This window comes from Lithobates pipiens, unplaced genomic scaffold (assembly GCF_037356315.1).
Source record: "Lithobates pipiens isolate NorthernLeopardFrog02 unplaced genomic scaffold, aLitPip1_a1.2 Scaffold_8, whole genome shotgun sequence".
Lineage (NCBI taxonomy): Eukaryota > Metazoa > Chordata > Amphibia > Anura > Ranidae > Lithobates > Lithobates pipiens.
Window position 1 is genome coordinate 550,088,063 of NW_027507903.1, and position 27,891 is coordinate 550,115,953.

Genomic DNA, 27,891 nt, shown 5'->3' on the forward strand with positions numbered 1-27,891 from the left:
TTCGTTCCACTTCACAATTGTGTCCCACTTGTTGGTGATTCTTCACAAAAAATAAAAATTTTATATCTTTATGTTTGAAGCCTGAAATGTGGCAAAAGGTTGAAAAGTTCAAGGGGGCCGAATACTTTCGCAAGGCACTGTGTATATGTATATATATTATATTTTAGTTTATAGATTTTTTTTGGGGGGTTTCAAGTGCGCTTGTCATGAGAAAAAGGTGGGCTTTCATTGCTGGCCTCTCTTAAATTGCTGTGTGGCCATTACAGTGGTTTTAGGTTACAGAACGAGCTAATCCCTGTACTTGCATCAAGTCAATGATTATGTTTGAAGCCAAAGCACCACAACAGACAGGGACCCAGCATTTCAAGAAAGAGCAATCAACAATGGCTACCTAAATATTTCTCTCATGACAGGTGTACTTTAACCACTTCCCGACCAGCGCACGACGATGTACGTCGACAGAATGGCACGGGCAGGCATATTGGCGTACATGTACGTCCAATATTCGTTGCCGCCATGCCATCGGGAGCGCGCCGCGCTCCCGCGCTGGTCGGGACCTCCGTGAGTCCGGTCGCGGGACCCGCGGACTCGATCGCCGCGGGCATCCCCGCGATCGTCTCACGGAGCGGCCGAATGGAGGAAATGCTGTATAAACAACATTTTTCCATTCTGCCTAGCAACTAGTGACGCTGATCTCTGCTCCATGTGATTGGAGCAGAGATCAGTGTACACTAAATGAAAGCCCAACCCCCCCACAGTTAGTAACACACCCCTAGGAACACTTAACCCCTACACTGCCACCCACTGGTTAACCCTTTCACTGCCAGTGTCATTTACACAGGAATCACTGCATTTATATAGCAGTGATTACTGTATAAATGACAATGGTCCCAAAAATGTGTCAAAAATGTCCGATGGGTCCCCCACAATGTCGCAGTCACAATAAAAATCGCAGATCGCCGCCATTACTAGTAAAAAAAAAAATAATAAAAAAATTATTAATAAAAATGCTATAAAACTATCCCTATTTTGTAAACGCTATAACTTTTGCGCAAACCAATCAATAATCGCTTATTGCGATTTTTTTTTTACCAAAAATATGTAGAAGAATACGTATCGGCCTAAACTGAGGGAAAAAAATGTTTTTTTATATATTTTTGGGGGATATTTATTATTACAAAAAGTAAAAAATAATGCGTTTTTTTCAAAATTATCGCTCTATTTTTGTTTATAGCGCAAAAAATAAAAACCGCAGGGGTGATCAAATACCACCAAAAGAAAGCTCTATTTGTGGGAAAAAAAGGACGTTAATTTTGTTTGGGAGCCACGTCGCACGACCGCGCAATTGTCAGTTAAAGCGACGCAGTGCCGAATCGCAAAAAGTGGTCTGGTCTTTGACCAGCAAATTGGTCCGGTCTGAAAGTGGTTAAAATCACCAGTTTGAGTTGGCCCTTGGACCTAGTCAGAACCTGGATTTAAAAAATGAGCGTTTTTTTTCTCTGTGACCACTAGAGGGAGCTATTCCCAAAGAGATGATGCAAACCTCATACATTTTGAGAATAACTGCTTCTCTGTAGTGCCACTGCCTGTAACATTCTTCTGTTATTGTAATGGTCCAAAGCAGGGCTCTACAAACTTTCTAAACGAAGGGCCAGTTTACTGTCCTTCAGACTTTAGGGGGGCTGGATTATGGCCAGTCAGAATAGAAAACTTTCCAGGCATCAGTTGGAGTGAACAGTGCCCCCTCTTTGACTGTAGGGGGAGAACTAGTGCCCCATTGTTGGTGCCAGTGGCATGAATTATGTCCCATTTTTGGTGTCAGAAGTCAGAATAGTGTCTCATCAGTGGGATGAATATTGCTCAAGGGCCAGATCAAGGCGGTTTGGAGACCCCTGGTCCAGAGTGTGAATCTGATAACGTTCCTTAACATGGCCGCATCACCTGGGCCCCTCTAAGCAGGCCATATACATCATGAAATGGTTGTGCAGCAGTGTTCAGTAAACTTATGATGACTATTATTCTTATACAGGATTTATATAGTGCCAACTACTTGCGCAGCGCTTTACAAAATGAAGGCAGACTGTACATTTACAATACAATTGAATAAAAGAAGAATCAGAGGGCCCTGCTCATTAGCACTTACAATCTAAGGCTGGGTTCACACTGGATCGATGCGGGAACAGCGCAAATCCGCGGCGTTTTCCCGCATCGCATGCCTCCCGCCGGCAGTTCACACTGCCCTATGCGGACTGCTGGGAGTGTCAGTGAAATGTTAATGACACCCCCAGATCAGTTCGCATATCGCAGTGCGATCTGCAAACTCGGACAGGAATCGGATCGCATGGTGTGAACACCCATGCGATCCGATTCTGCTGCGGACCAAAAAAGGGTCCCGTGCGAGTTTGCGGCGGGTGCGATGCGAATTCAGCCATACTATCTGTATGGCTGAACTCGCATCGCACAGAGATCGGATGTGATTTGCACTGCAGTGCGGTGCGAATCACATCTGGTTCTTGCTGCGGCAGCGGTGTGAACCCAGCCTAAAAGGAAGGGTCAAGTGATACAATAGGTTGTAATTGGGGGGAGTAAAAGTTGAATTATGTGAAGGTAGGGTAGGCTTATCTCCAGAAATGGGTTTTCAGGGATCTCCTAAGGCCTCATGCACACAGGGCATTTTTACAGCTACTTTTAGCAGCCTAGAACTTTTTATTTAATTTTTTTAAGCTTAAAAATGCCTCTCCATGTTCTATGTGTCCATGCACACACAGATCTTAGAAGCTTAAGCTTTAAGTGGCATAGGCATGTTCAAGCTGCAAAAAAAAATAATCAAAAAACACAGGGCCAGCGCGCTCTGAGGACCGGCTTTACAGCGGTAAAAATGTCTGACGCAGGTAAAAGCTCATAAACATGTCTTAACGCTGGATACAGCTGCGTTTAGCCTCGTCAAGCGTTTTTTTGACATGTCAAAATCAATGGTTCCCTATGATGATCCGACTTGTGGTGCAGCTTGTGCGTTGAGAATCTTGAAGGGAACCCTTGCTAAAATGAAGAAAAACTGGCGTGGGGTCGTCTTCCCCAAGATCATAGCAGACCCTTAGCTGAGCATGCAGCCCGGCAGGTCAGGAAAGGGAGGGCCAAGCGAGCACTCGCCTTCACCCCCTTCCTCCTGGACCATACCAGGCCTCATGCAGTCAAAATGGGGGGGAGGGTGAGTGCTGGACAATGGCATTTTCCCCATCAACCCTGACAGGGGGTTTATTGGAATCTGGAAGCCACCTTTAAGAAGAGGGCCCCTAGTTTCTGCCCCACCCCCTATGTGAATGAGTATGGGATATGGTGTACCCCTACCCATTCACCCAAAAAAGAGTCAAATATAAAAACAGTTCCAGAGGATGGGAGAGGCTCTGGAGAGCTAGAAAGCAGGAGGTTTTGGGAGGAATTAAGAGAATGGCCACATTTGGCACCTTTTAAGGAGGGGGAACAGGCACCTGTTTTTGACAGGTCCCCCTTCCCCCATTTCTGGAGATGACACCGTCCCTCGGAAGTTCTGCCCCTCTCCTCCTTCCTCCACCGCCGGGCCAATTAGAAAGCGCAGTGCGCTGCTGTGAAGCTGAAAGGCTTCACTGCCAGTTTCCCTTACTAGGAATGGCAGTGGCAGCACCCAACAGCCGATCCAAAAATCGGCTGGGGTGCCGAAATCACGGGAACCTTGAACAGGTAGGTGTCCTAATATTAAGTTGGCAGCTACAGTATTTATAATATTATTATTCAGGATTTATATAGCGCCAACAGTTTGCGCAGCGCTTGTTTTAGCTGCCGACTTAATTTTTTTTGTGGGGGGTTTAAGATGAGAACCAACGAAGAATACAGTCGCAAAGACCAAGGGAATGGATTTTTTTGTAGGATGAGGGGGTGGTCAACTGTATCAAAGGCAGCAGAGAGGTCCAAGAGTTAATTAGTGGGGTCTAGTGAGTACTTAATTGTGGGGGTGACCAATGCCTGATTTAAACGGTTGGAGAAGAAGCCAGTAGACAGAGAGAGATTGTTGATGTGAGTTGGACAGTGCATGACTGTAATATTTGTGAGGGAACAGGGTCCAAGGGGCATGTGGTTAGGTGGGCATTAGAAAACTCTTTAGTGACTTCCTCTATAGCAGGGGTAGGCAACCTTTTGAGAGGTGGAGATCTACCTGAACATCATGAAAGATCAAAGATCACTGGACTTCAGCGTCCTTTTATAATATAAGCAATAAACTAGAAGGCCTAACTAAATAGTAAAGAAAACTTTTAAAAATATAATAAAACAAATGTCACTGTAAAATTATAAACTTGGCTGTGACAGTGGGGTCACTTTGGACACAGAGTGAATAAAAGAAACCCCCAATATGGTCTGTGATAGCCATATTCAAGGCTGTATATATATTGTATATAGATTGGATGTATACTGTATATGGGGGTTAAGTATCATTGCTGTGAGGAATTAAGTTGTTTTGCATTTCTATTGTTCATTTAAGTCTGTCCTTGTGTGTATTGTAAAGTGCCAGACAGACTGGCTGCCAGTCAAGATGTGTATTGGGTGGGATCGTTTGAAGCCTAGCAGACGTCAGGATGAGGTGTTGAGTCTTGGGATGTGTGGGTGGAGCTGGGCCCTTGTTCATGTTAAAGCATGTGCCTTGAATTGTGTATAAAGTTACAATGTTTCTCATTAATAAAGTCATTCCTACTACAGAAGAGACAGAGTGCATCTCGTCTTTTTGCCAGAGGGGTCGGCTCCTATAGGAAAGGGTCGTTTAGCTGTGGATATTGGTAGCGAGTGGATGTGTGTCTAGGAGAGGGAACATCGTAAACGGCGTTAACCCCCTTTATATTAGGGGTGCCGTTACATTGGCCTACCTTAAAAGTGGACAGTGTCAGTGGGGTGTAGGAGGGTGTCAGTAGGACAATGGATGGTGTACCGTTGGGGGGGGCTTTAGTGAAATATTAACAGACCCCTGATGTCTTCTCACTTTTGAGACAAAGAGACTGAGGACAGAGATTCCCCAGCCCTTTTCTCGGCAGGACAGTGAATGAATGGGAAGTGCTCTGTGCTGAGCTGCTTCCCATTCCATTAACAAACGGAAGCATAGCAAACACAATTTACTATGCTTCAGCTGTGAATGAACACAGTCAGTGATCAGTACCGTTCACCGATTGTGTTCATTAAGAAAAGGAAGGGGCCAGTAATTAGGCCAAACAAGTAGGCATCAGAAGAAAGAGGGACCTGGGGAGGAGGGGTGGCATTCAGTGGAACCAATGGCTGTATTTTCCTCCTTGCAGCTGCTGAATCCTAGCGGGAGGGAGAGAAAAAGGTGGCTGCAGGGAGGGAGCCAATTGGTTCCACTAAATGGCATAACTCCCCTCCAGGTTTAGGGGTCGGCAATCAAGGGAGGCGATCTACCCATCACCTGCATACGATTGACGGATTGCTGACCCCCTCTCTATATTAACAAGGTCAGAAAGGAATGGAAGTATTGTGCGTAGGTGGACATGCAATGTTGGGTAAGGGAGATATCAGTACAGTGGAAATATCATTACAGATTGTATCAGTCTTGTTTCTGAAGTGAAGTGATGTCTTCTGACACAGTCTCAGGTCTACAAAACAATAGTGATTTGATGTCTTCTGGCACAGCTTCAGGTCTATACAGCAATATGTGCAACTCCAGCTATGGAGAAAAGAGGCAAAGGCCTGGGCTGCCCAATAGACATTAGGTTATAGCTTGATCTGCCAAAAAACAGCCACCTTAGACCACTGCCATGTCTGTGGGAACCTTAGCAGTGTGTAGATATCATATGCAGGTATGTACATACACATTTGAGGAAGTAGGTCACATTGAGCTGTTCAGTATCCAGATATACAGTATCCAGGAGCCAGTCATATCTAGGTATCAGATTGTTTTGATGAATTATATAATTTGAGGGCATTGGTGGTTATTTACTAAGGCTGGAGAGTGCAAAATCTGGTGCAACTCTACAGAGAACCCAATCAGCTTCCAGGCTAAGGCCCCTTTCACACATGTGGACATTATGTCCGTATTTCATCCATCCATTAGCGGATGAAATACGGACATACATGCATTCCTATGGGATAGCGGGTGTCTGCGGATGAACATCCACAGACACCCAATATCGTCAGCCTCCGCAATTGTCCGATTCTGCAGAAGGAGGAAAATCCTATTTTTCTATCCGTCTGCAGAGCGGATCGGATGAACACGGACAGACTGTCCGTGCTCATCCGATCCCCCATAGAGGAGAGCGGAGATATGACAGGGACCGCCCTGTTATCCGCCGGCTCATCGGGGACAACGGAGCGATCCCTGCTGAGCAAGCGGATCATCACGGGGCGGATCATTAGTGATCCGTCCCATGTGAAAGGGGCCTTTCTGAAAAAGCTGTAGTTAGAAGCTGATTGGCTATCATGCACAGCTGCACCAGAGTGCTCCAGTTTTAGTAAATCTCCCCATAGAGTATTTTGGTCTTTTTTTTTTTTTTTTTTTTTTTGTAGCCTTGTCTGTCCAACTTTGCAGCACCGGTATAACACAGAAATGGGGAATCTGGCTTGCTTTTAGCCTTTCCTTCAATTATAACAATGCCTTTCTCCGGGGGCTTTCTGTACTATGTGGTGATGACTTTGTATGAAAGAATTGTACAGTGGCTTTGTTCCCATCCACTCATCGTACATGTCTGAGCAATGAGTGGTTGCAGGTGGAATGTTTTGCTGTGTTGCATTGTACAGCTGATGTCCTTAAGCTGCAAAATCAACAGTACTTGTATTCTTAGACAATGAGTTATATGCAGGTTATCTTAAAGTGGAAGTCCACCCTAACACTTAAATTGTCCTCTGTAATCATTAATGTAAGCTAAGTTCAGCCTTATGCCTGAAAATGAAGAAAATCAAATTTTTTCTACCTTTATTTTGCAGTAGCCAATGTCGTCACATAACGGAAATTCTTCAATTCTATTTCCTTCTAAGCCTAAAAGCAGTCAGTGGGTGTGGTTACTAAAAGCTAGTGACATCACTTCCAGGGAGGGACTGTGAGTGTAGCTGGAAATGCTTTGGGGTCTCCGCTCACGGACTACATTGCTCATAGTACAGGCAACCACACCAAGGTACCCGTCCCACTAATTTGACTTTGGACACGTAAAGTTGCATGACAAGTCACAGCCCATTGATTTCAATGGCACCTGTTCCCATTTATGCGACTTTGAAATCAGCGACTTGATGCAAAGTGTAAAGTCGCACTCTAAATCATGCAACTTTGGGGTCGCACTTGTGGAAATGTGACTTATCATGCGACTGTGTCCAAAGTCGCATGACAAATCACAGCTCATTGATTTTAATGGTACCCGTTCCCATCTATGCGACTTTGTTCCAGGGAGTGTAAAGTTGCATCAAAGTCGCACTCAAAATCGTACAACTTTGGGGTTGCTATAGTGAAACCATAGACTAAGACCCTTTTCACACTGCTGCGATTTTTCCACCATTTTTATGCTATTTTGTCACAATTTCAGGGAATGCCTGTGTAAATTAAGGTCTATGGACCTCAACTTGCATCAAAGTCGGACCAAAGTAGTATAGGGACTACTTTGAAGTCGGTGTGACTTGAAGTCCCACAGATATAAATTATACTCATTGGAAATCATGGGGTACGACTTGCAGTCCTAAGTCGCAGGACAAGTCGCACAAGTGTGAAAGGGGCCTAAGCCTAGGTTTCCACTATTGTGACCTGAAAGTCGCTCGATTTTTGCCGCAACTTTAAGCGATCCCTTTGTATTTGAGGTCTACGTCGCATCAAAGTGGGACCAAAGTATTGCATGGACTACTTTGAAGTCGCACAGATATGGACGGTACTCATTGGAAATCATGGGGTACGACTTTTCATGCGACTTTTCAGTAACAAAGTTGCATGACAACTCACACTAGTGGAAATGAAATCTCAGGCTCCGTTTCCACTAGTATGAATTGTCATGCAACAAAGTCGAAAGACAAGTCGCAACTCATTGATTTCAATGGCTCTCTCTCTCTCTCCTCTCTCTCCTCTCTCTCCTCTCTCTCCTCTCTCTCCTCTCTCTCCTCTCTCTTCTCTCTCTCTTATTGGTGGCCCTCTCCCTCTCCCTCTCCCTCTCCCTCTCCCATTCCCTCTCCCTCTCCCTCTCCCTCTCCCTCTCTCTCTCTCTCTCTCTCTCTCTCTCTCTCTCTCTCTCTCTCTCTCTCTCTCTCTCTCTCTCTCTCTCTCTCTCTCTCTCTCTCTCTCTCTACTATTGGTGGCAATCAACAACTTGTAATGGGACTGTGATATTGCAGTGGACAATCTGACACTGACGCTGGAGGAAACGGACTCACTGCCATCACCAGTGCCATTAATATGGTGATTAGTGCTAAATTTACACTGTCACTGTACTAATGACACTGGCTGGGAAGTGGTTAACATCTAGGGAGATCAAGGGGTTAAATATATGCCTAAATGTGTAATGTGTGAAATGCTTTTTACCAATGATCTTTCAATTTAAAGCAGGGATGAGAAATTGGCGGATTGCTTCCTGTGTACAGAGCTCTGTGTTGAATTTCACCACAGATCTCTCAGCTGTGAATGTACACAGCAGATCAGCACGTCCCAACCGTCAATTGTTGGCTGGGGCTTGCTGACAGGCTCCTGCTGTGTACATGTGCGTGCCCTAAACCCGGGTGTAGGCAGCGACGTACCAGTACATCATTTTGCCTCCAGTGGTCGGCAAGCGGGTATATATGAATGGCTACATGGAATTGTATGTTCCCTAAATTTACAAAGTGTTTCTATTAAGAACTGTGTGTTCCTTGATAGGCCCAGTCAGATTCTTTCTTGAACCCTTTATTCAAATGTGGCTGATTTATGCAGGCCATTTCAGATACTTTGGATAAGGTTCAGCATTATCTGTAATTTTGGTTTAAATATAACGCTGTTCTTTTTATGTTTATTTTACAGCCACAGTTGAAGCACAGGAAGGTAAGAGACGTATATTTCTTATATAAAGCTGCTGCACAAATGTGTTCTGTTTACTATCATTCTTCCTGCAGTCAGTAGACCTGACACAAGGGGATGCTGTTTGAATTATTTTGAATGCCTTTAAAAAAAGACCCAAGAGCTTCCATTCCCCTTCTGAAGATGCTAGCTGTGTGACCAGTACACCGACCACTTGGGTTCAGAAAGGTTTGAATCACTAACCTGGGACAGATATGCAAATCTGTAAAGTCAGATATTTTTATTTGCATGCTTGTTTCAGGCAGGAAAGGGATACAGAGTATCAAAGTAAGAGGGTAAACATGACAGCTAGGAGACTAGCATGTGGAGATTGTTTCTTGGCTGCCATGCTGATCCAAATGGTTTCAGTGCTTTTTGTTCAAGTGGAACACATCAAAATAGAGGATGCAACTGCTGATTTCCTTTTGAAAAATCTTTTAAAAATGCAAATTACCCGGCTCTCTCTGACTTAAGTACTTTTTGATACATTGACCCTCAACACGGCTCTTTAATGAACATGAACTTAAAACCTTAAAAAAAAAAAAAAAGCTTGGAAAGGGAAAGAAGGAATAATACAAATAATAATGGGGTTATCTAAAGTCTTAAGTCATTTTGTGTGATTTGTCAGTTTTTTTTGTTTTTTTAATAAAGGTACTGGAATCATGTTTCTGGTACACAAACCAAATTAAAATAACTAAAGCGCTGTTAAAAACGAATTGGTGTTCACCAAGGGTTAAAAAAAAGAGAAGTAGCTACAAAGCTTTTTTTTTTTTTTTTTTTTTTTTTAAATCATACTGCTCTTGTGGGTCACAGGAGTGCACTTGCATGTGCTCTCCTGTGACCCAGAATCAATGAACAGAGGACCATTTTGTCGGAATTCACCCCAGATGTCTGATTTACAGCTGGCTCTGACTTTCAGCCTATGGCTGAGAGCTGAAGCCAGCTGGACCTGCCCTCCCTGTCCAGACTGGCACTGGAGGGGCAGATCAGAGAGTGGTGGATGACAGTCATAGCTTTCTGAGAACTAAGTGATCAGCGCTCATGTGATCACTTAGTTCTAGGTCTTAGAGCCGGCAGGGGACAGCTGCAGCATTTAGAGGTGAGTATGTGTGTTTATATTTTCTCTTATATTCGCCGACTGACACAGCTCCTCTTTTAGCCATTGGGTTTTTACGCCACCTTTAGGAGAAGACTAGGCATAACATGTTATTAAAAACACAGAACGTTAGTTCTGCCCAAGGGGCAGTCCCTTAGGTAACAACCCCCCAGCCAGAAGAAGGACCTAGGAACCCTGCGGGCCCATCGGTCCGGATTTTTTTCTGCAGAAGCTTTGCTTTTTGTGCAAGACTGTAGATTCTGTGATCTGCTATCAACAGCCGGCTGGGTGACAGACTGGATACCCTTATCCTTGTAGTCTCCCCAGCCTGGCCATGGAGTGTGTGCAGACCAGAGCTACGTGCTGGGTTAGCCACAACGTACCTCAGCTCCAGAGGTGGTCGTGAGCTTTAATGCTCCAGGGCACACATATGACCGGGCTACTGATGTCTGCGTCAGTGTGGCATGGCTAGCAGGCACCCCGTACTGATCGGAGAGTGGGTCTGTGATGGAAGGTCTCCCAGCTCTTCAGGACTGGAAAGTACAGCTCTCCCTGCCTCGGTGGGGCTGAGCAGCTGGGCATTCCCTGGGAGGTCGATTCGGGGGTCCCTCACCTCCCTCTCTTCTCTCCCTGTCCCTATCTTCCCTGCATGCATGGGGATGCTGCATGTGGCTGCTGAGTGGTGTGTGTCATGTGCAGGGGCTCTCACCTGGGGGGGGGATGCGCATGCTGGTTGTGCCCTGATATGTGTCTTCCTCTCTATGGGGGAGGCTGTGTCTGTGATCCCTGCAGCGCTGTTCACCGCCATTTTCTGTCACTGTCCCTCATGGTTTTCAGTGTTCAGCAGCCATCTTAGGTGAGGGCAAGGAGCAGCATGCTCTCCTGTAGCTTGGTGGCCATTTTCCCTGTGGTTTTGTCCTTTATACAGGACGCCCGACGGCCAATCTCTTGAAGCCTGAGCACGTTTTTTGGTCAGTCTCTAGGAGCAGCATGCTTTCCTGTAGTCCGGCGGCCATTTTCTCTGTGCTTTATGTCCTTATACTGGACGCTTGGCGGCCATTTTCTTTGAGCCTGAGCACATTGCAGAGCGGTTTCAGTGCCATAAGCTGCAGCTCTGGATGACACAGTGGGTTTTCCTATGCACCTGGGAGCTGATAAGGAACACAGGCACTACTTGCTGGACAGCGCAGAACTAGTCAGGGTGGTGAGTCCTGCAGGAAAGAGCCCCTCAGCCAGCAGCAGTTAGGAGGGTGGGACCATCTCTGTCCTAAGTCCCCATCAGGTGGCAGACAGGGTAGGGTCAGCATGGCTTCAGAAACTGGCGTTTCTTCCCCCAAAATCCAGGCAATTGCAACCGGTTTGCCTGCAGAATGTGCAGTGCCCCTGGACGCTTTGTCGGCAGTCCTCAATTCGTTCGTTGCCAAGATGGAGGCGGTGTGTGGGCGTAAAGGTACTAAAAAGTGGCCCCTGCCCCACCGTCCTCTGGGGAGAGCTCTGACGCAGACTCGGGACCTGCTGAGGCTGGTGACCCCTGTTCTGTCGTTTCAGACGACGCTGACCAGGACCGATCGGACAGTGAGGATGAGTCCCCGTCCGGGTCCGTGCGCGATAAAGCGCTTGTTGGAGCACTTATCACAGCTGTGCGTGATACCCTGAAGATTTAGGAGCCAGCAGATCCCTCTGCTGGTGTAGCGGTCCCTTTTGAGTCCCGCAAGCCAGCCCGTTCACCTAAGGTGTTCCCGTATCTGACTTATTTTGACAAGTTAATTTACAAGGAATGGGGTTGACTGCAGCGGACCTTTTCGGTCCCCAAATATATGGCAGTGCACTACCCCTTTGAGGAGAGCCTTCTCAAAAAGTGGTCGGCCCCTTCGGTCGCGGACCCCCCCCCCCCCCCCAGTATCCAGGTTAAACAAAGTAACCATGATCCCAGGAGAGGGGACTCTTGCATTTAAGGACCCCACAGACAGGAAGGCCGAGGCAGTGGCTCGTTCCTTGTTTACGGTTGTGGGGTCAACCATGCGACCAGTACTTGCATCCGCACTTGTGTCGCAGACACTGAGTGGGCAAAACTGTTGCACCGCAAATTGGGAGAGCACAGGCTTCTCCTGTCTGCATGGAACTAGCAGACCAACTAGTGCAAGGCCTTAAGTACGTTTGTGACGCGGCCCTGGATAACTCTCCCTCTGTTATCCAGGGCTTCAGTGTCAGCAGTGGTGCTGAGGCGCCTGTTTTGGTTAAAATGCTGGTCTGACCAGGTATCCAAAAAAGCCCTGACGGATCTTCCCTTCCTTGGTGACCGGCTCTTTGGAGCCTCTTTGTATGACATTATTAAAAATGCCACAGGTGGTAAGAGTACTCTACTCCCACAGGCCAGGAAGGCTAAGGAGCCACGCCATAGGCAAGGGCCCTCATTTTCCGCTCACAAACAGCTTTTTCGTCCACCTGGAGCTTCAACCAAAGGTCCCTAGCCCGACAGGACGACCTCTGAAGGACCAAAGTATCCCTGGAACCGCAAGCCTTCGAGCAAACGTGCTACCGCATGAAGGTTTGCCCCCACCCGCAGCATGGGTGGGGGGTCGCCTTCGGGAGTTATCAGCCTGGTGGGCCTCTCGGCTGTCCGACCAGTGGGTCTGCGATCTGATTTCCTCCAGCTACAAGATAGACTTCCTCTCTTGGCCGCAAAACAGATTCTTCCCTTCCAGCATACCCGTACTTCCGGCTCGCCAGGAGGCCCTCTTAAGGGCAGTAAGGGACCTGCTGAATCCTGGGGTGATAGTACCTATTTGGACGTTTCCAGGGGTTCTACTCCAATCTTTAGTGCCCAAGAAGGAAGGGGGTACATCCAATCTTGGGTCTAAAAGCCCTCAATTACTTTGTAAAAGTACAGAGGTTCAGAATGGAATCAGTTCGCTCAGTAGTCGCTGCACTCCATCAAGGGGACTGCCTGGCATCCTTAGACATCCAGGATGCATACCTGCACATATCCATATGCCTCCAGCATCAGAAGTTTCTGAGATTTGCAGTCGGGGAAGCCCAATACCAGTTTGTGGCTCTCCCTTTTGGTTTGGCATCAGCCCCCCCGAGTCTTTACCAAGGTATTGGCTCCTGTTTTGGCGTTGCTACAGCAACGCGGGATCGCGATCGTGGGATACCTAGACGATCTCCTCCTGAGAGCATCTTTCGCCTCAGAATTAGAGGAGAATGTGGCTATTACCATGCAGACCCTCCAGGAATTTGGGTGGCTGTTGAACCTAAAAAATTTGGTGATCGTACAGACTCAGTTTGGAGTACCTAGGCTTGCTGCTGGACTCCATGGAAGCGAGAGTGTTTCTCAGTTCAGACAAGCTGCAGACTCTCAGAGCCGCGGTAAAACTGCTGATGAACCGCAAGCGGTAGTCGCTACGCTTCTGCATCCAAGTCCTAGGACTCATGGGGGCCTCCTTCGAGACCGTACCATATACCCAGTTCCACACCAGAATCCTGCAGAAAGAGATTTTGACAAGATGGGACAAATCTCAGTTGTCCCTGGATCGACAGATTCAAGGGAGCCAGTTAGTCGGGGATTCCCTGATCTGGTGGCTGAGGTCCCCGGTACTTAAGTCCGGGAAGTCGTTCCTACCTCTAAAATGGACGGTGATCACAATGAACGCCAGCCTATCTGGCTGGGGTGGAATAATGGGAGTTCAGTCAACCCAGGGCCTCTGGTCGGTGGAGGAATCCAAGTTGCCGATCAATCTGCTTGAACTGAGAGCGATCAGTCTATACCTTTCCACATGGTCGATAAGACTAAGAGGGCGTCTGATCAGGATCCAGTCAGACAACGCCACGGCTGTGGCATAGGTAAATCATCAAGGAGGAACCAGAAGCTCAGTCGCTGCACGAGAGGTCGCTCACATACTTCGGTGGGCAGAGCGACATGTACCGGCCCTGTCGGCTATTTACATCCCAGGAGTGGAGAACTGGCAGGCGAACTATCTAAGTAGCCAGATGCTGGACCCAGGAGAATGGGCATTTCATCCGGAGGTGTTCAGGCTACTGTGCCTAAGGTGGGGCGCACCAGATGTGGATCTTCTGGCCTCCTGTCTCAACCGCAAGGTGCCAAGATTTGTGTCCAGGACAAGAGATCCATGGGCAGACGCGCCAGACGCGCTGGTGGCTCCGTGAGGTCAGTACCAGCTGATCTATGCCTTTCCTCTGCTGAAGCTGTTACCACGTCTGCTCCGCAGAGTAGAGGCCGTGGGGATTCCATTAATTGCCCCAGATTGGCCTCAGTGTCCCTGGTACGCAGACCTGGTACACCTGGTGGCAGACGCCCCCTGGCGACTGCCATTACGAGAAGACCTGTCTGAAGGTCAGATTCTCCATCCTGCTTTACCATCGCTGGTTTTAACGGTATGAGAGCCAGGTGTTGAGGAACCGGGGTCTTTCGGACTCTGTGATCCCAACCATGCTGAGAGCACAGAAATCTTCTTCTCGGAAGATATATCATCGTACCTGGAAGGCCTACATCTACATGTGTGAGGAGAAAGGATGGCATCAGCGCTGCTTTTCTATATCCAGGGTCCTGTTTCTTCAGCAAGGAGTAGACCAGAAATTGGCCTTGAGCACCATTAAGGGACAAATCTCAGCTTTTGGCTGTATTTTTTTCAGTGACCCCTGGCGTCTCATTCTCTAGTGAGCACTTTTGTCCAAGGTAGTTCCTCCGGTACGTCCACCGTTACCCCCGTGGGATCTTAATCTGGTGTTGTCAGCACTGCAAAAAACCCCATTTGAAAATATCAGAGAGATCCCTTTGTTGACTCTTTCCCAGAAAGTGGTCCTTCTAGTGGCCATCACATCAGCCAGGAGGGTTTCGGAACTGGCAGCCTTGTCCTGCAAGTCGCCCTATCTGGTTATCCACAAGGATAAGGTGGTGTTGCGTCCGTAACCTTCTTTTCTGCCGAAGGTGGTCTCGGCATTTCACATCAATGAAGACATTGTGTTACCATCTCTGTATTCCAAGCCAGCACATCCTAAGGAGGTGGCCCTCCATTCCCTGGACGTGGTTCGGGCTCTGAGGGTGTATTTGTCTGCCACGGCTCCGTTCCGACTCCTTGTTTGTTTCGGTGGCTGGTCCAAAGAAAGGCATGGCGGTCTCGTCGGCCACCATTTCCAGGTGGATCAGGCAGATTGTAGTACAAGCCTATGCCTTGAAGGGGCAGGTGCCCCCCTTTCCAGTCATGGCCCACTCCACAAGGGCAATCGGAACATCTTGGGCCTTCTGACATCAAGTGTCTGTTGCTCAAGCGTGTAAAGCGGCGACCTGGTCGTCTGTTCACACCTTTACAAAATTCTACAAGGTAGATGTCAGTGCATCGGCTGATGCCTGTTTTGGCCGCAAAGTTTTGCAGGTGGCTGTATAGTTGCAATTGCAAATTCAAATTTTCCTGTTTTTTGGGTAAAAACGCAGTACTTTTTACACTGTTGCATTTGTTCCCACAGTTTTTGGTGCGGTTTGAAGGTAGTGTCTCTCTGAGGGGCACCCTGTTTTTTTCATACTAGTTCCCACTTGCCATGGTGGATGAAGTTTTTATCCTGTTTTCCCAACCCTCGTTTTGGCACTGCTTGGGGACGTCCCAATGGCTAAGAGAGGAGCTGTGTCAGTCGGTGAATATAAGAGAAAATAGGATTTTTTTGTACTCACCGTAAAATCCTTTTCTCTGGGATTCACAGACTGACACAGCACCCGCCTCTCCTAATTTTCTTTACGTTATACTGCTTGTTGACGTACTGAGTGCTGCATGGCAGGCTGGGGGGTTGTTACCTAAGGGACCGCCTCTTAGGCAGAACTAAAGTTCTGTGTTTTTCATAGCATGTTATGCCTACTCTTCTCTTAAAGGTGGCGTAACAACCCAATGGCTAAGAAAGGAGCTGTGTCAGTCAGTGAAATACAGAGAAAAATATTTTATTGGGAGTACAAAAAATCCTATTTTTTTGTAAAGCCAAACGTCTTCTTTTCAAGAAAACCGTTTTACACATAACAGTAGTAGCTTCCATTCATATTGATCGCAGAGCAGGACCTGAGCTGTCTGATAGCTCAGTTCTTGAGATTACACAGGGAGAGCACAGCTCTCTCTGTCTAGTGTTTACAGCTCTGTGACAGCCAGGCGCAAAGAGCTCTAGATACAGAGTGGATGTTTGTCACATTGACAGCAGGGAGAATCAAGATCTCATAGTGTGGTCTTTGTTCGATTTACAGCTGAGTCCTGCCAAGTTCAGGACATGGCTGGGTGATGCAGAGGCAGGAGAGGCTTGCAGCCCAGCTACGGTAATCGCCCCACCACCACCACCACAGTGCCCATGGTGGGTGCCTCTGCTTTGGCCTGGCCCTGGGTGTATTTGCTTATAAGAACTTTCCAGGTTTTGGGGCTTCCCGAATTTGTCGAAAAATACTTGATGGGGACCTGCACTATTATTCTGATGTCCACCCTTAAATTAATCGTAATGGTACTTGCCTAACCTATGGTTAACTACAAGAAAGAATGAGTGTATCCTTAGTCACCTTTTCTCGTACAGCCAACTAATTGGACGTTGAGGGGACAGCGGCACACCACTCCCTGTTCCTCCTCTACCTGTCAGCATATTCAGTGTTAAGACATACATTGTTACATATCAGCTTTATGAAGGTCAGCATCTGATGCCTGTCATTTTGACAGATGTTGATCCCGAATTTGTGTGTGATTGTGATTGCAATGGTGCCAAATGTTGCTACAGCATTGCATGACAAACTTGGGTAGGGTGAAATTTCTGCAGCAGGATTAACTCAACGGTAAGTTCAGGGATAAAACTAGCACCCCTCATGCACATTCAAAGGTAGAAGTGGTTGTCAGGAGAAACAAAAGGCCTCCTTAATCAATGGCTTTGAATGAAGCAATATCTGGGTTGCTCTTTGCATTGTTATGTTCTCTCATTTGTTTTTTCAACACACCTTGAAGGATCTTGTTATATACAACAGATGGTTGCTTTAGATAAGCAGGGCTTAAAGGAAACCTGTACTGAGGGAACCTATAGTATTTTGCCTAAAGCTGAGCTGCCTCTTTGATCTAGGGGCTTTGATACTTTAATTCTGTAGTAAACCGTTGTTTGTTTTGTTTTTTTGTTTTGTTGTTTGTTTTTTGTAACCTGCAAGGCAATGGCATAATGTGCTAATATACATCGTATACTAGCACATTATGTGAAACCTTACCTTAGCAAAAGAAGCCTTCCAGCGCCACACTGTCACCACTGAAGGCACTTCCATCTTCACCCGGTCTTCCTTCCAGGTTTGGTGACTCTGGCTGTGTGAGTGGCTAGAGCCGCAAAGACGTCATTCCCATGCATGCGCATGGGAGCTGCCGTTTAGGGCACAGGACTCTGTAGGAATGGCCCAGGTGCCCGTTCCTTTAGAGCGCATGTGCCGGTGACATCACCGGCTGCATTTACAGTAAATATCTCCTAAACTGCAGGAGATATTTACAGTAACGAGTGAGTGAAATAAGTATTTGACCCCCTCGATTGCAAAACGCTTGTTGGCAGTTAAGGATGAGCTCAGGTGTGTTCACGTGCTCCAGGTGCAGAGCCCGCCAGGAAGTCGGCGCAGCACTGCGCTAATCACAGGCAGTGAGACATTGCCCGATCTCTGCAGCCGCACATCGGGGCAATGTCTCACTGCCTGTGATTAGCGCTGCGCCGACTTCCTGGCACGCTCTGCACATGGAGCATGCGAACACGCCTGAGCTGATCCTTATTGGCAGTCACAGGGGTTAGACGTTTCTTGTAGTTGGCAACCAGGTTGCACACATCTCTGGAGGGATTTTGTCCCACTTCTCTTTGTAGATCCTCTCCAAGTCATTAAGGATTAGAGGCTGACATTTGTTAACTCATACCTTCAGCTCCCCCCACATATTTGCTATGGGATTAAGGTCTGGAAACCGCCAGGGACACTCTAGGATCTTAATGTGCTTCTTCTTGAGCCACTCCTTTGTTGCCTTGGCCATGCGTTTTGGGTCATTGTCATGCTGGAATGCCCATCCGTGACCCATTTTCAATGCTCTGACTGAGGGAAGGAGGTTCTCACCCAAGATTTGACCGTACATGGCCCCGTCCATCATCCCTTTGATGCAGTGAAGTTGTCCTGTCCCCTTAGCAGAAAAACACCCCAAAGCATAATGTTTCCACCTCCATGTTTGATGGTGTTCTTAGGACAGCATTCCTCCTCCTCCTCCTCCAAACACAGTGAGTTGATGCCACAGAGCTAGATTTTGGTCTCATGTGACCACGAGACTTTCACCCAGTTCTCCTCTGAATCATTCAGATGTTAGCAAGCTTCAGAGGGCCTGTACATGGGCTTTCTTGAGCAGGGGAACCTTGTAAGCGCTGCAGGATTTCAGCCCTTCACAGTGTATTGTTTTACCAATTGTTTTCTTGGTGACTATGGTTCCAGCTGCTTTGAGATCATTGACACGATTCTCCCATGTAGTTCTGGGCTGATTCCTCACTGTTCTCATTATCATTGAAACACCACGAGGTGAGATCTTGCATGGAGCTCCAGACCAAGGCAGATTGACAGTTATTTTGTGTTTCTTCCATTTGTGAATAATCACACCAACTCTTGTCACCTTCTCACCAAGCTGCTTGGCGGTGATCTTGTAGCCCATTCCAACCTTGTGTAGGTCTACAATCTTGTCCCTGACATCCTTGGACAGCTCTTTGGTCTTTGCCATGGTGGAGAGATTGGAATCTGATTGCTTCTGTGGACAAGTATCTTTTATACAAGTAACCAGCTGAGATTAGGAGCACTCCTGTTATTCAGTCATTTAAAGTAATCCACTCAAGAAGACCCATCTGTTGCCAACATCCCAAATGTAACAATATTATAGAGAAAGTACCCCCAAGGAATACTAGGGACTTAAAGGCAACTGATCATTGGTTGGTAAAAAAAAGTTTATCATTTATTTATAAAAATATCGGTGCACATAACACCAAAAATTACATTGCATATATACAGCATAGACAAATTCACATAGTAGACATGAATTTAAAAAAGACAGAACCTTACATACTGATCCCAACATGTTTCTGGACCTCTGTAGAGTCCTTTCTTCAGGGGTATGTTATATAAGGTAAGGTAACACTGCTGTATTGGTATTCTACAATGAGACAAAATTACACGTAAGATTCACACTAAACGGGGATGAAAAACATACATACCAGTCACTTGGAAAAAAGAATGGTAACAGCAAGAAGAAAATTAAGCCTGCTAATTATAAAGTGTGGAATCACATGCTATCAGTGCAAGGATACTGCAGGGGTGATGCCGTACAGGTCCTACAGCGGAGGCGAGATAAATGGTGATAAATGAGGACAAAAATGCCCCCTACTGGTACCACCAGGCTGTGGACCCGCAATTTGCTATGCAGGAATGGTGCAGCCCCTGGACAGGAAGCAAGGACCTTAAAGCAAAATGAATAAATTAAAAAAATTAAATGTCTGACGGGTATGAAAAGATCTGATATATTGACATTTACAGATAAAGCAATTAGATTTGAATATAATAATAAGCATGGTACAAAGGGGGTAACCTATATATCTATAGTTAGAGGTGGGTGTGTATATAGCACTAAAAGCATGGTAAAGTGTTAAGGGAATAGTAACCCATCTAATATTGAGCGGATAAATAAATAGAAGAAAAATAAAATGTTGGGACTTTAAATGAGGCGGTGACCAGGTAATAATGTCAATTGCCTCCATCCCTATCTAATTGAAAAAAAAAGGAGGACTGGGGGTTGGGACTTTAAATGAAGCAGGCAGGTGTTACATTTTTTAATTTATTGGAAATCGGTGATAAGTTACATGAGGGTAATGAGTACACCAGGAAAACCAATATATTTCTTTCAGTGAATAAACATACGGCAATGACAATTAACCACTAATAATACAAATCACATATTACAGGTGTTCATCAAGTAGGTAAAACATATATATGGCATATAATAGCTATATAATGGCTCTATGAATTTCGTGGATTTAGCCACTCTTCAGGAGCATGCACGTGGAAAACTGAATGCTGTAGTATAATAGTAACAAGAATATCTGTAAGGTCTGACCTTGTCACGGAAGAAGATTAAAATAAGGTAATTAAAGGTAATCTTGCCTAGGATAACCCCCCCCCCCCCCAAAAAAAAAACCACTCTCAAGAGTACTTACATTGTCTGTATCTATGCAGTAGCAATGTGCCAACATGAATCAGAAAACCCCTAGGGGTATCACTGGTGGGAGCTGAGGTGGTTATGGCAGACTAGGACTCGGAGATGGTTTCCAAGGAAAGAAATTCCAAAAGATAATGGTCAAAAAAGACCATGAGTGCTGGGAACAAATATGAGTTTATAAAATAGATTAAAAACTCATATTATGTGGTACAATGGGTCATATGTCCTAAACTTGTTAAAGGATAGTGGAATGAGATGCTAATGAGTGTATAGATAAGGTTAGGTTAGTGAGAGTAGAAAATAAAGATGAAGAGGTGAGGTACATCCAATATTGAGACTATTAAGAAACCATATTAACCATAGAAATTAGGTAAGGTAGCATGAAAGTGCAACATAAATCATTGGTGAAAAAATTAACTCAAATTTACCTATTAAGCACTTCAATTCTGAGTGATCCACAAGGTGTGCAGGTAAAAAGCTGGAACCACCATGTGAGTCAAACCGCCCTAGAATTGCTTATAAGGGCTAGTCGACCACATCCACCATCACGTGGGCGTGCACTATGGAGAGTAGGCAACTGCAGCAGGGCGGGACCAACCCCAGACAAAACAGTGCCAAATTGTTCCTCCACCTGGCTGCTAGGTGTGAAGGTGATGGAAATCGGCGGCGCCAAAGGCGTGGCACAGCGGTTCCATCGCACAGGGCGTGATGTCGATGTGTAGTACAGGGCGGTCCACCCACCCTATAAGGAGGGGAGGAGGCAGACTCTCATTACGCCTCGCAGCTCCCAAGGTGATGGAGCAAATGCTCCTATCTAGAACATGTGAAACATGCAGCTGCCAAGGATATTGGACTATTTAAAAGCCCTATCCCATGGGGATTAGCCCGATTGGAGGAGGGTGAATTCCTATATTAGGTCATTTCATTATTACATGATATGATTGGGTATTAATCAGACCTAGAATGATATAAACAAGCGCACTTCCATCCCTAATTTTTTTTAGAAGAAAAAGAAAGCGGATAATAAATATATATATATATATATATATATATATATATATATATATATGTGTATGTATGTATATGTGTGTGTGTGTATGTGAGATGACATGAGTATGGACTAACCTCCAGAGGTCCCAGTACCAGAGCAATAATGTATGCAAAAAGAAGGGAAGTTCCCAGACAACAAAGAAGCAGCTAATGAGGGGAAGATTATTTCCTCCTGATATAGCTGCGAGACAACGCCCACACATGTGATGTAGGACATTGTCTCACACAAATGGGAGCTGGCCAATAGGAGGTAAGTTAGGGCATGTGTGGGTGGAAGCGGCTACCACCGCACACAGATGTTCTGAACGTACAACGCCGCCGCCGAATGGGGAGAGCCATGCCAGCCATAAGCACGGCTCCAGGAGAAGCCACAGAGCATGCAGACTTCCCTCACGTATCGAGACACGCCCCCCCCACAACACAAAGGGGAGAGGGAGGGGGCTGTGCAGAGACCAGTGGGGGAGCCGCAGAGCTAAGCAACTGCTGCATAGGGAGAAAAAAAAAATAGAATTTTTAAATACAGCTCACCTGTAAAAAATCCTTTTCTTGGGAATACAACACGGGAGGCTTGGTAATTGGCGGCTTAGATAGTACCTTCAGGTGATTGGACACTGGTAACCCTGATTACAAGGTGATTTTCTCCCCTATATAACCCCTCCCATATGGAGAGTACCTCAGTTTTGTAGCAAAGCAATAAGTACTGCATGTATAATCCCGAAGAGGGACGGGAGCACTGTATCCTGTGATGTATTCCCAATAAACTTTTTTTTTTTTTTTTTTTATAGGTAAGCTCTATTGAAAAACCTATTTTCTTGTTCATACATCATGGGACACAGAGGCTTGGTAATTACTTAGCGGGATGTCTTAAAGCAATGCCCAAATTGAGGGGAGGGAGACGCAGATCAGAAAATACATAAACCACCAACAGAGAGGATCTATAGTGCTGCCCGCAGCACACTGCACCCGAAGGTGACATCCTCATGCCCTCTAACATCCACCTGATAGAATCTAGTGAATGTATGGACTGAAGATAAAGTTGCAGCCTTGCAGATCTGAGCCATGGATGCCTGGTGATGCACTGTCCATGAAGCACTAACCGCTCTAGTTGAGTGTGCCTTAATTTGAAAAGGAGGAATCTACTTTGTACCATAGGCCTGAATAATAACTTGCTAAATCCGTTTTGAAATGGTGGATTTCGACGCTGCCTGGCCTTTTCTGGGGCCTTCTGGCAGAATAAAGACAATCTTTTGTATCTGAGCAGTTGCCTGCAGATAGATACTGACTGCTCTTACATTATCTAGAGAGTGTAACAACTCCTCTTCTGTGGACTGTGGATCTGGAAAAAAGGACAGTAGGGCCACATCTTGATTCAGATGGAATCCTGAAACCACCATAGGTAACAAAGTCAAGTGAGGATGCAACACCACCCTGTCTTTGTGAATAATCCAGTATGGCTCTTTACAAGAAAGAGCCGCTAATTCTATACCCTTCTAGCAAGGAATGGCTACCAAAAAGCATGGTGCAATGGTTCAAAGGGTTGTTCTTGCAAAACGGACAACACCAAATTTAGATCCCATGGGCACACAGGAGGTTTGACTGGTGGATTCAAGCGCAGTGCCCCCTGATCAAAGGCCTGGACCAGGTAGTGTGATGCAAGTGGCCTTTGAAAGAATACCGATAAGGCCGAGATCTGGACCTTGATTGTGCTCAAAGCCAGCCCCATTTCAATGCCTGATTTAAGAAAAGCAAGAATTCTGCTAATGGCATACTTTCTAGGATGCCACTGATGCCACCCACTGGGTTCACACCAGGAAACGTTTGCCTTCCAGATTCTGTAGTAGATGATCCTGGAGGCCGGCTTGCTAGCATTAACCAGAGTGAAAAGGACTGATTCCGAAAGCCCATGTCTTTTCAGAATGTGGGTCTCGGCAGCCAAACCGTTAAATTTAGACTTGGTAAGGCAGGATGGAATATTGGACCTTGTGAGTAGATCTGGGCACAGCGGAAGAACCCAAGGTCTTCCCACTGCCATCTTTATGATCTCTGCATACCAAGGTCGTCTGGGCTAAGTCGGGCCCACCAGATTGACCCACTTTGCTTCCCTTTTGACCCTCCAAAGGAACCGCGGAGGAAGGGGAATCGGAGGGAAGGCATAAATCAGAGTATTTATCCCATGGCATCTTTAAGACATCTGACCCTTGTCCTAGCAGATCCTTTGTTCTTGACACAAAGCTGTCCAGTTTTCTGTTGAACCTGGACGTAAACGGGTCTACTTCAGGGGTACCCCAATTTTGACATATGGTCTGAAATACGTTGGGGGGGGGGGGGGTGCAGGGCCCATACTCCTAGACACAGCTGCTGGTGGCTTAGAATATCTGCCTGCCAATTTTCCCTGGAATAAAAAAAAAACGCAGGCGGACAAGGAATATGCCTTTCTGCCCAGAAAAAAAATGTGATTCACCTCCTTTTGGGCATCCAGCCTCCTGGTGCCACCTTGGTGATTGTTATAAGCCACAGCCGTGGCATTGTCGGACTGTTTCCGGACAGGATGACTCTGTAGTCTGAAAGTCCAGACCTTGAGGGCTAGATGAATTGGCCAAATTTCTAGAATGTTGATAGGCAAGAGCCTTCTGGATCTGGACCATCTTCCCTGGGTGGAAGCTTCTTCCAGAGCTGCTCCCCAGCCTGTTAGGCTGGCATCTGTGGTCACGAGTTTCCAAGTAACTAGGACAAAGGACTTTAATTTTTAGAAGATTCTTGGTCAGTAACCACCAATTGAGACTCTGGCACCCCTGGGTATAGGCACATTGGAAGATTCAAGGCTTGATCCCTCTTGTTCCAAGCAGAAAGGATGCTACTTTGTAAAGGCCTCGAGTGAAACTGGGTGTAAGCGACCATTTTCCCCAATAGTCTCAAACATAGTTGGATGGAGGGATTTTTCCTTGCTGAGACTACCCGGACCAAATCTTTTATGGCCCTGGCCTTTGATCTGAGTGAGAACACTCTGCTTTGGACTGTGTCTATGACCATGCCCAAATTCTCCAGCCTTTTTAGGGGCTGCAAGGAGGACTTCTTTATATTGAGAACCCAGCCTAGGTACTCTAAGTACTTTTCTGTACAGAGCACATTGTGGCTTTGGCATGTTATGGACTGTTCTATGAGTAGTAAATCGTCCAGATAAGCTGTCAGTTATGCCCTGAGCCCTTAGATGTGCCAGGGGCGGGGCTAGAACTTTTGTGAACACTCGAGGAGCGGTAGCAAGACCAAATGGAAGGGCCACAAATTTGAAAGTGGTGCCGATCCACAGCAAACCTTAGGAATCTTTGGTGAACGGGAAATATTGGCACATGCAAATATGCATCTTTGTCTATTGATTCTAGGAATTCTCCACCCTGAAGGGTGGGGACTACTGAGCGGATAAACTCCATGTGGAAAGGACGTATGTCTAGAAATTGATTCAAGTCTTTTAGATCCAGAATAGATCTGACATCTCTGGTTTTGGAACCATAAAGAGGTTTGAGTAGAACCCTGAGCCTTACTCCACCTCACCTTGTAATTGGGGTTAAATGCACCAACTCAGTATAGTATTGCACCTGCGCTTTGAGGGCCTGGGCGGTAGAAGAGAGCTTCTCCTCTTCCCCTGATTTGTCCAACTTCACCTGATTCCCATCCTCAGGGATATTTCCTCATTATCAGAATGCTCATCTGATAGGAAACCCAAAGCGGAGGGAGGGGATCTACCCCCTTTTCTGCAATTTTTTAAGGAAGCTGTGACAAAGGTAGTAATCCTTCCTTCTAAACCATCCAATGCAGCCTTTAAAGCGTCTTCTGTGACATAAACAGGGACTGAAACATTGGGAGAGGCTGCAAAACCTGACAGGGGTACAGACTCATCCTGTGAGGCTGCCTCCAGTCTAGCAGGGAGGGGATGGTATCCTGCAGGTATGTTCATAACCTCTAGATGTAGGCTGTGATTTTCTGGTGCCTTTTTTACCTCCCCCGAAGCCCCCTTCTTAGGAGGAGACATAGTCCTGAGCAGCAAAGCAGAGGTACTAGTGTAAAGTGCAATGAGACTATAGCATAAAGTGCTATAGTCTTACAATATAAACATTAGCTACAAACTGCACAACCTGATGCCAAGTAGGTGTCTTAGGTTTACCAGGATCCAATCCACTGAGATGCTTACTGCCCACAGCTCTGTGTCCCACCACTTACAGGAGCTCTGGCGGCTTGGTCTTTTAAAAAACAGCCGCTTTGTGCCTGTGCACTAGTGCGCTGCGCACTGTGCCGTAACCACGCCCCCTCCTTCCCCACCATAAAAGCATGCCCCCCTGCACACACACGCGTGTGTAGGACCATCATGGCTCCCACCCTTCCAGTTTATGTGGCAGAGTCTGCAGCGGAGGAGGTGAGCGGCTTCACAAACCAGCTTCACTGAGCGTGTATCCTGAAAGGCATGCAAGTATATGCCAGGTATGTCTCTTACGCCCTCTAGTGGCGGAAACCAGGTAAGACATACAACTACTCACAGAAGATAATCCATAATGTGTAAACTTTAGGATTGTCTTCACTTGCCTTATCCCTGCCGCAGGAACTGCTGAGAACAGACAGATTCCAGCCTTCACCCATCACGGCGGATAGCATTGTGCCAACCTTCAGGGTTCTCGGTTCCTACTCACAGGAACCTCTTCCCTGGACCTGTAGAAGGCTGCCAGAAACTTTTCATGCCACTGTTATAAACCAAAGCCTGGATCCCAGAGCCCAGACATCCAAGGAGAGAAATTACAGGCAAAACCTTGTTTCTTCTTATCACGAGGCCAGGGTACCATCCATCTTAGGCGTTCGTATTGCCGAGTTATGGATCCGGTTGTATAACTCCTAGGCCCTCGCAGAGACCATCTAGCAGAGCTTTCTTCCTAGCACATCTTCAATGTGACCAACCACCAGGGGTTATATAGGGGAGGAACTCTCCTTGTAATTAGGGTTACCAGTGTCCAATCACCTGAGGGTACTATCTAATCCCCTAAGTAATTACCAAGCCTCTGTGTCCCGTGATGTATGAACAAGAAAAGGGGGAGAAAGAAAGAAAAGAAAAACTAATATACACACACCCACCAACAGCAATGCATCGGCAACAAGCATACACACAGGCACAGGTCAGCAATGAAGTACTGACAGTAACACTCTGTGTGAGGTAATGAGAGCAGATTACTGGCACCTGTATTTACATGTGACCGGCTGTGATTGGACACATCCGATCACATGAGGGCTAAAGAGCCGAATCAGCTGGTCTTTACAAAGATCAGGGTCGCGCCATGTCATAGCAACATAGCACGGCACGTGGGCGCGCCCATTCAGGTGCGCCGTCATATGATGTCCACCCAAAACAAGAGCCGTACCGTCCCTCCGTTATTTGGTGGGTGGCCAGCAACTGGTTAAGCTTTTGATCTACTAAAACCTCCTGATCCTTCTCTACTATGGATTCCCCCTAGTAGGTATGATGCATGCATAGTCTTAGCCCCAAGTGCATAACTTTACATTTATCAACATTAACCCTAATTTGCCACATAGTTGCCCAATTAAACAGCAGTCGGCTTGTAAGTTGGAGACATCCTGTATGGACTTTATTCCACTGCATAGCTTGGTGTCATCTGCAAACACTGAAATTATGCTTTTAATCCCAGACCCTACGTTATTTATAATGATATTAAAAAGTATAGGTCACAACACTGAACCTTGGGGTGCACCACTGATGACCTTAGACCATTCAGAGTAAGAATCATTAACCACTACTCTGAATTCTGTCTTTTAGCCAGTTTTCTATCCATTTACAAATGGATCTTTCCAAGCCTGTAGACTTTACCTTGAACATGAGCCGTGTTTGGGGAACTGTGTCCAGTGCTTTTGCAAAATCCAAGCATACCACGTCCACAGCCACCGCTTCACTTCCCTCCTCATAAAAAGAAATCGGGCTTGTTTTGCAACTTCTGTCTTTCATGAATCCATGCTTAACCACTTCCCACCCAGCCAATGTACTTATACGGCCGGGTGGGAGCTCTCTACTTCTGATAGGACGTTCAGGAACGTCCTTCAGAAGGAGGGGGGTCGCGCGCGCGTGCCCGCGCAGCGGCGCGATCCCGATGTGCTCGTGTCACCCGGACACGGCGCATCTCGGATCGGCAGGAGGGCTCTGTGATTGGCCCTCCTGTTCACATGACGGCCGTGTCCAATCACGGCCGTCATGTGATGTAAACAAACAGCCGTTTGCTAGGCAATCGGCTCCTCCTCTCCTCACACAGAAGTCATCGCTGAGGAGAGGAGAGCAGATCGCTGCAGCCGGCTGATGATCAGTGAGTATGAGCTGTTTTTACAGCTTTTTACTAACTGATCACCAGTCTAGTGTAATACACACATCACCACACAGTGTAAACACACATGTCACCACAATACACATGTCACCATACAAGTCCCCAAATAAAAAA

The 27,891-nt window shown here is 46.5% G+C and overlaps 1 protein-coding gene across 3 annotated transcripts in view; it reads left to right on the forward strand.

Annotated features, from left to right (window-relative positions):
• The window catches only part of PPP3CC (protein phosphatase 3 catalytic subunit gamma), a 170,721-nt gene that overhangs the window by 129,794 nt on the left and 13,036 nt on the right, over window positions 1–27,891 (forward strand). For all 3 annotated transcript variants that reach the window (XM_077469843.1, XM_077469845.1, XM_077469846.1), the window contains exon 13: window positions 8,999–9,019. In XM_077469843.1, the coding sequence (XP_077325969.1) occupies window positions 8,999–9,019 (21 nt within the window). The remainder of the gene's footprint in view (window positions 1–8,998; window positions 9,020–27,891) is intronic.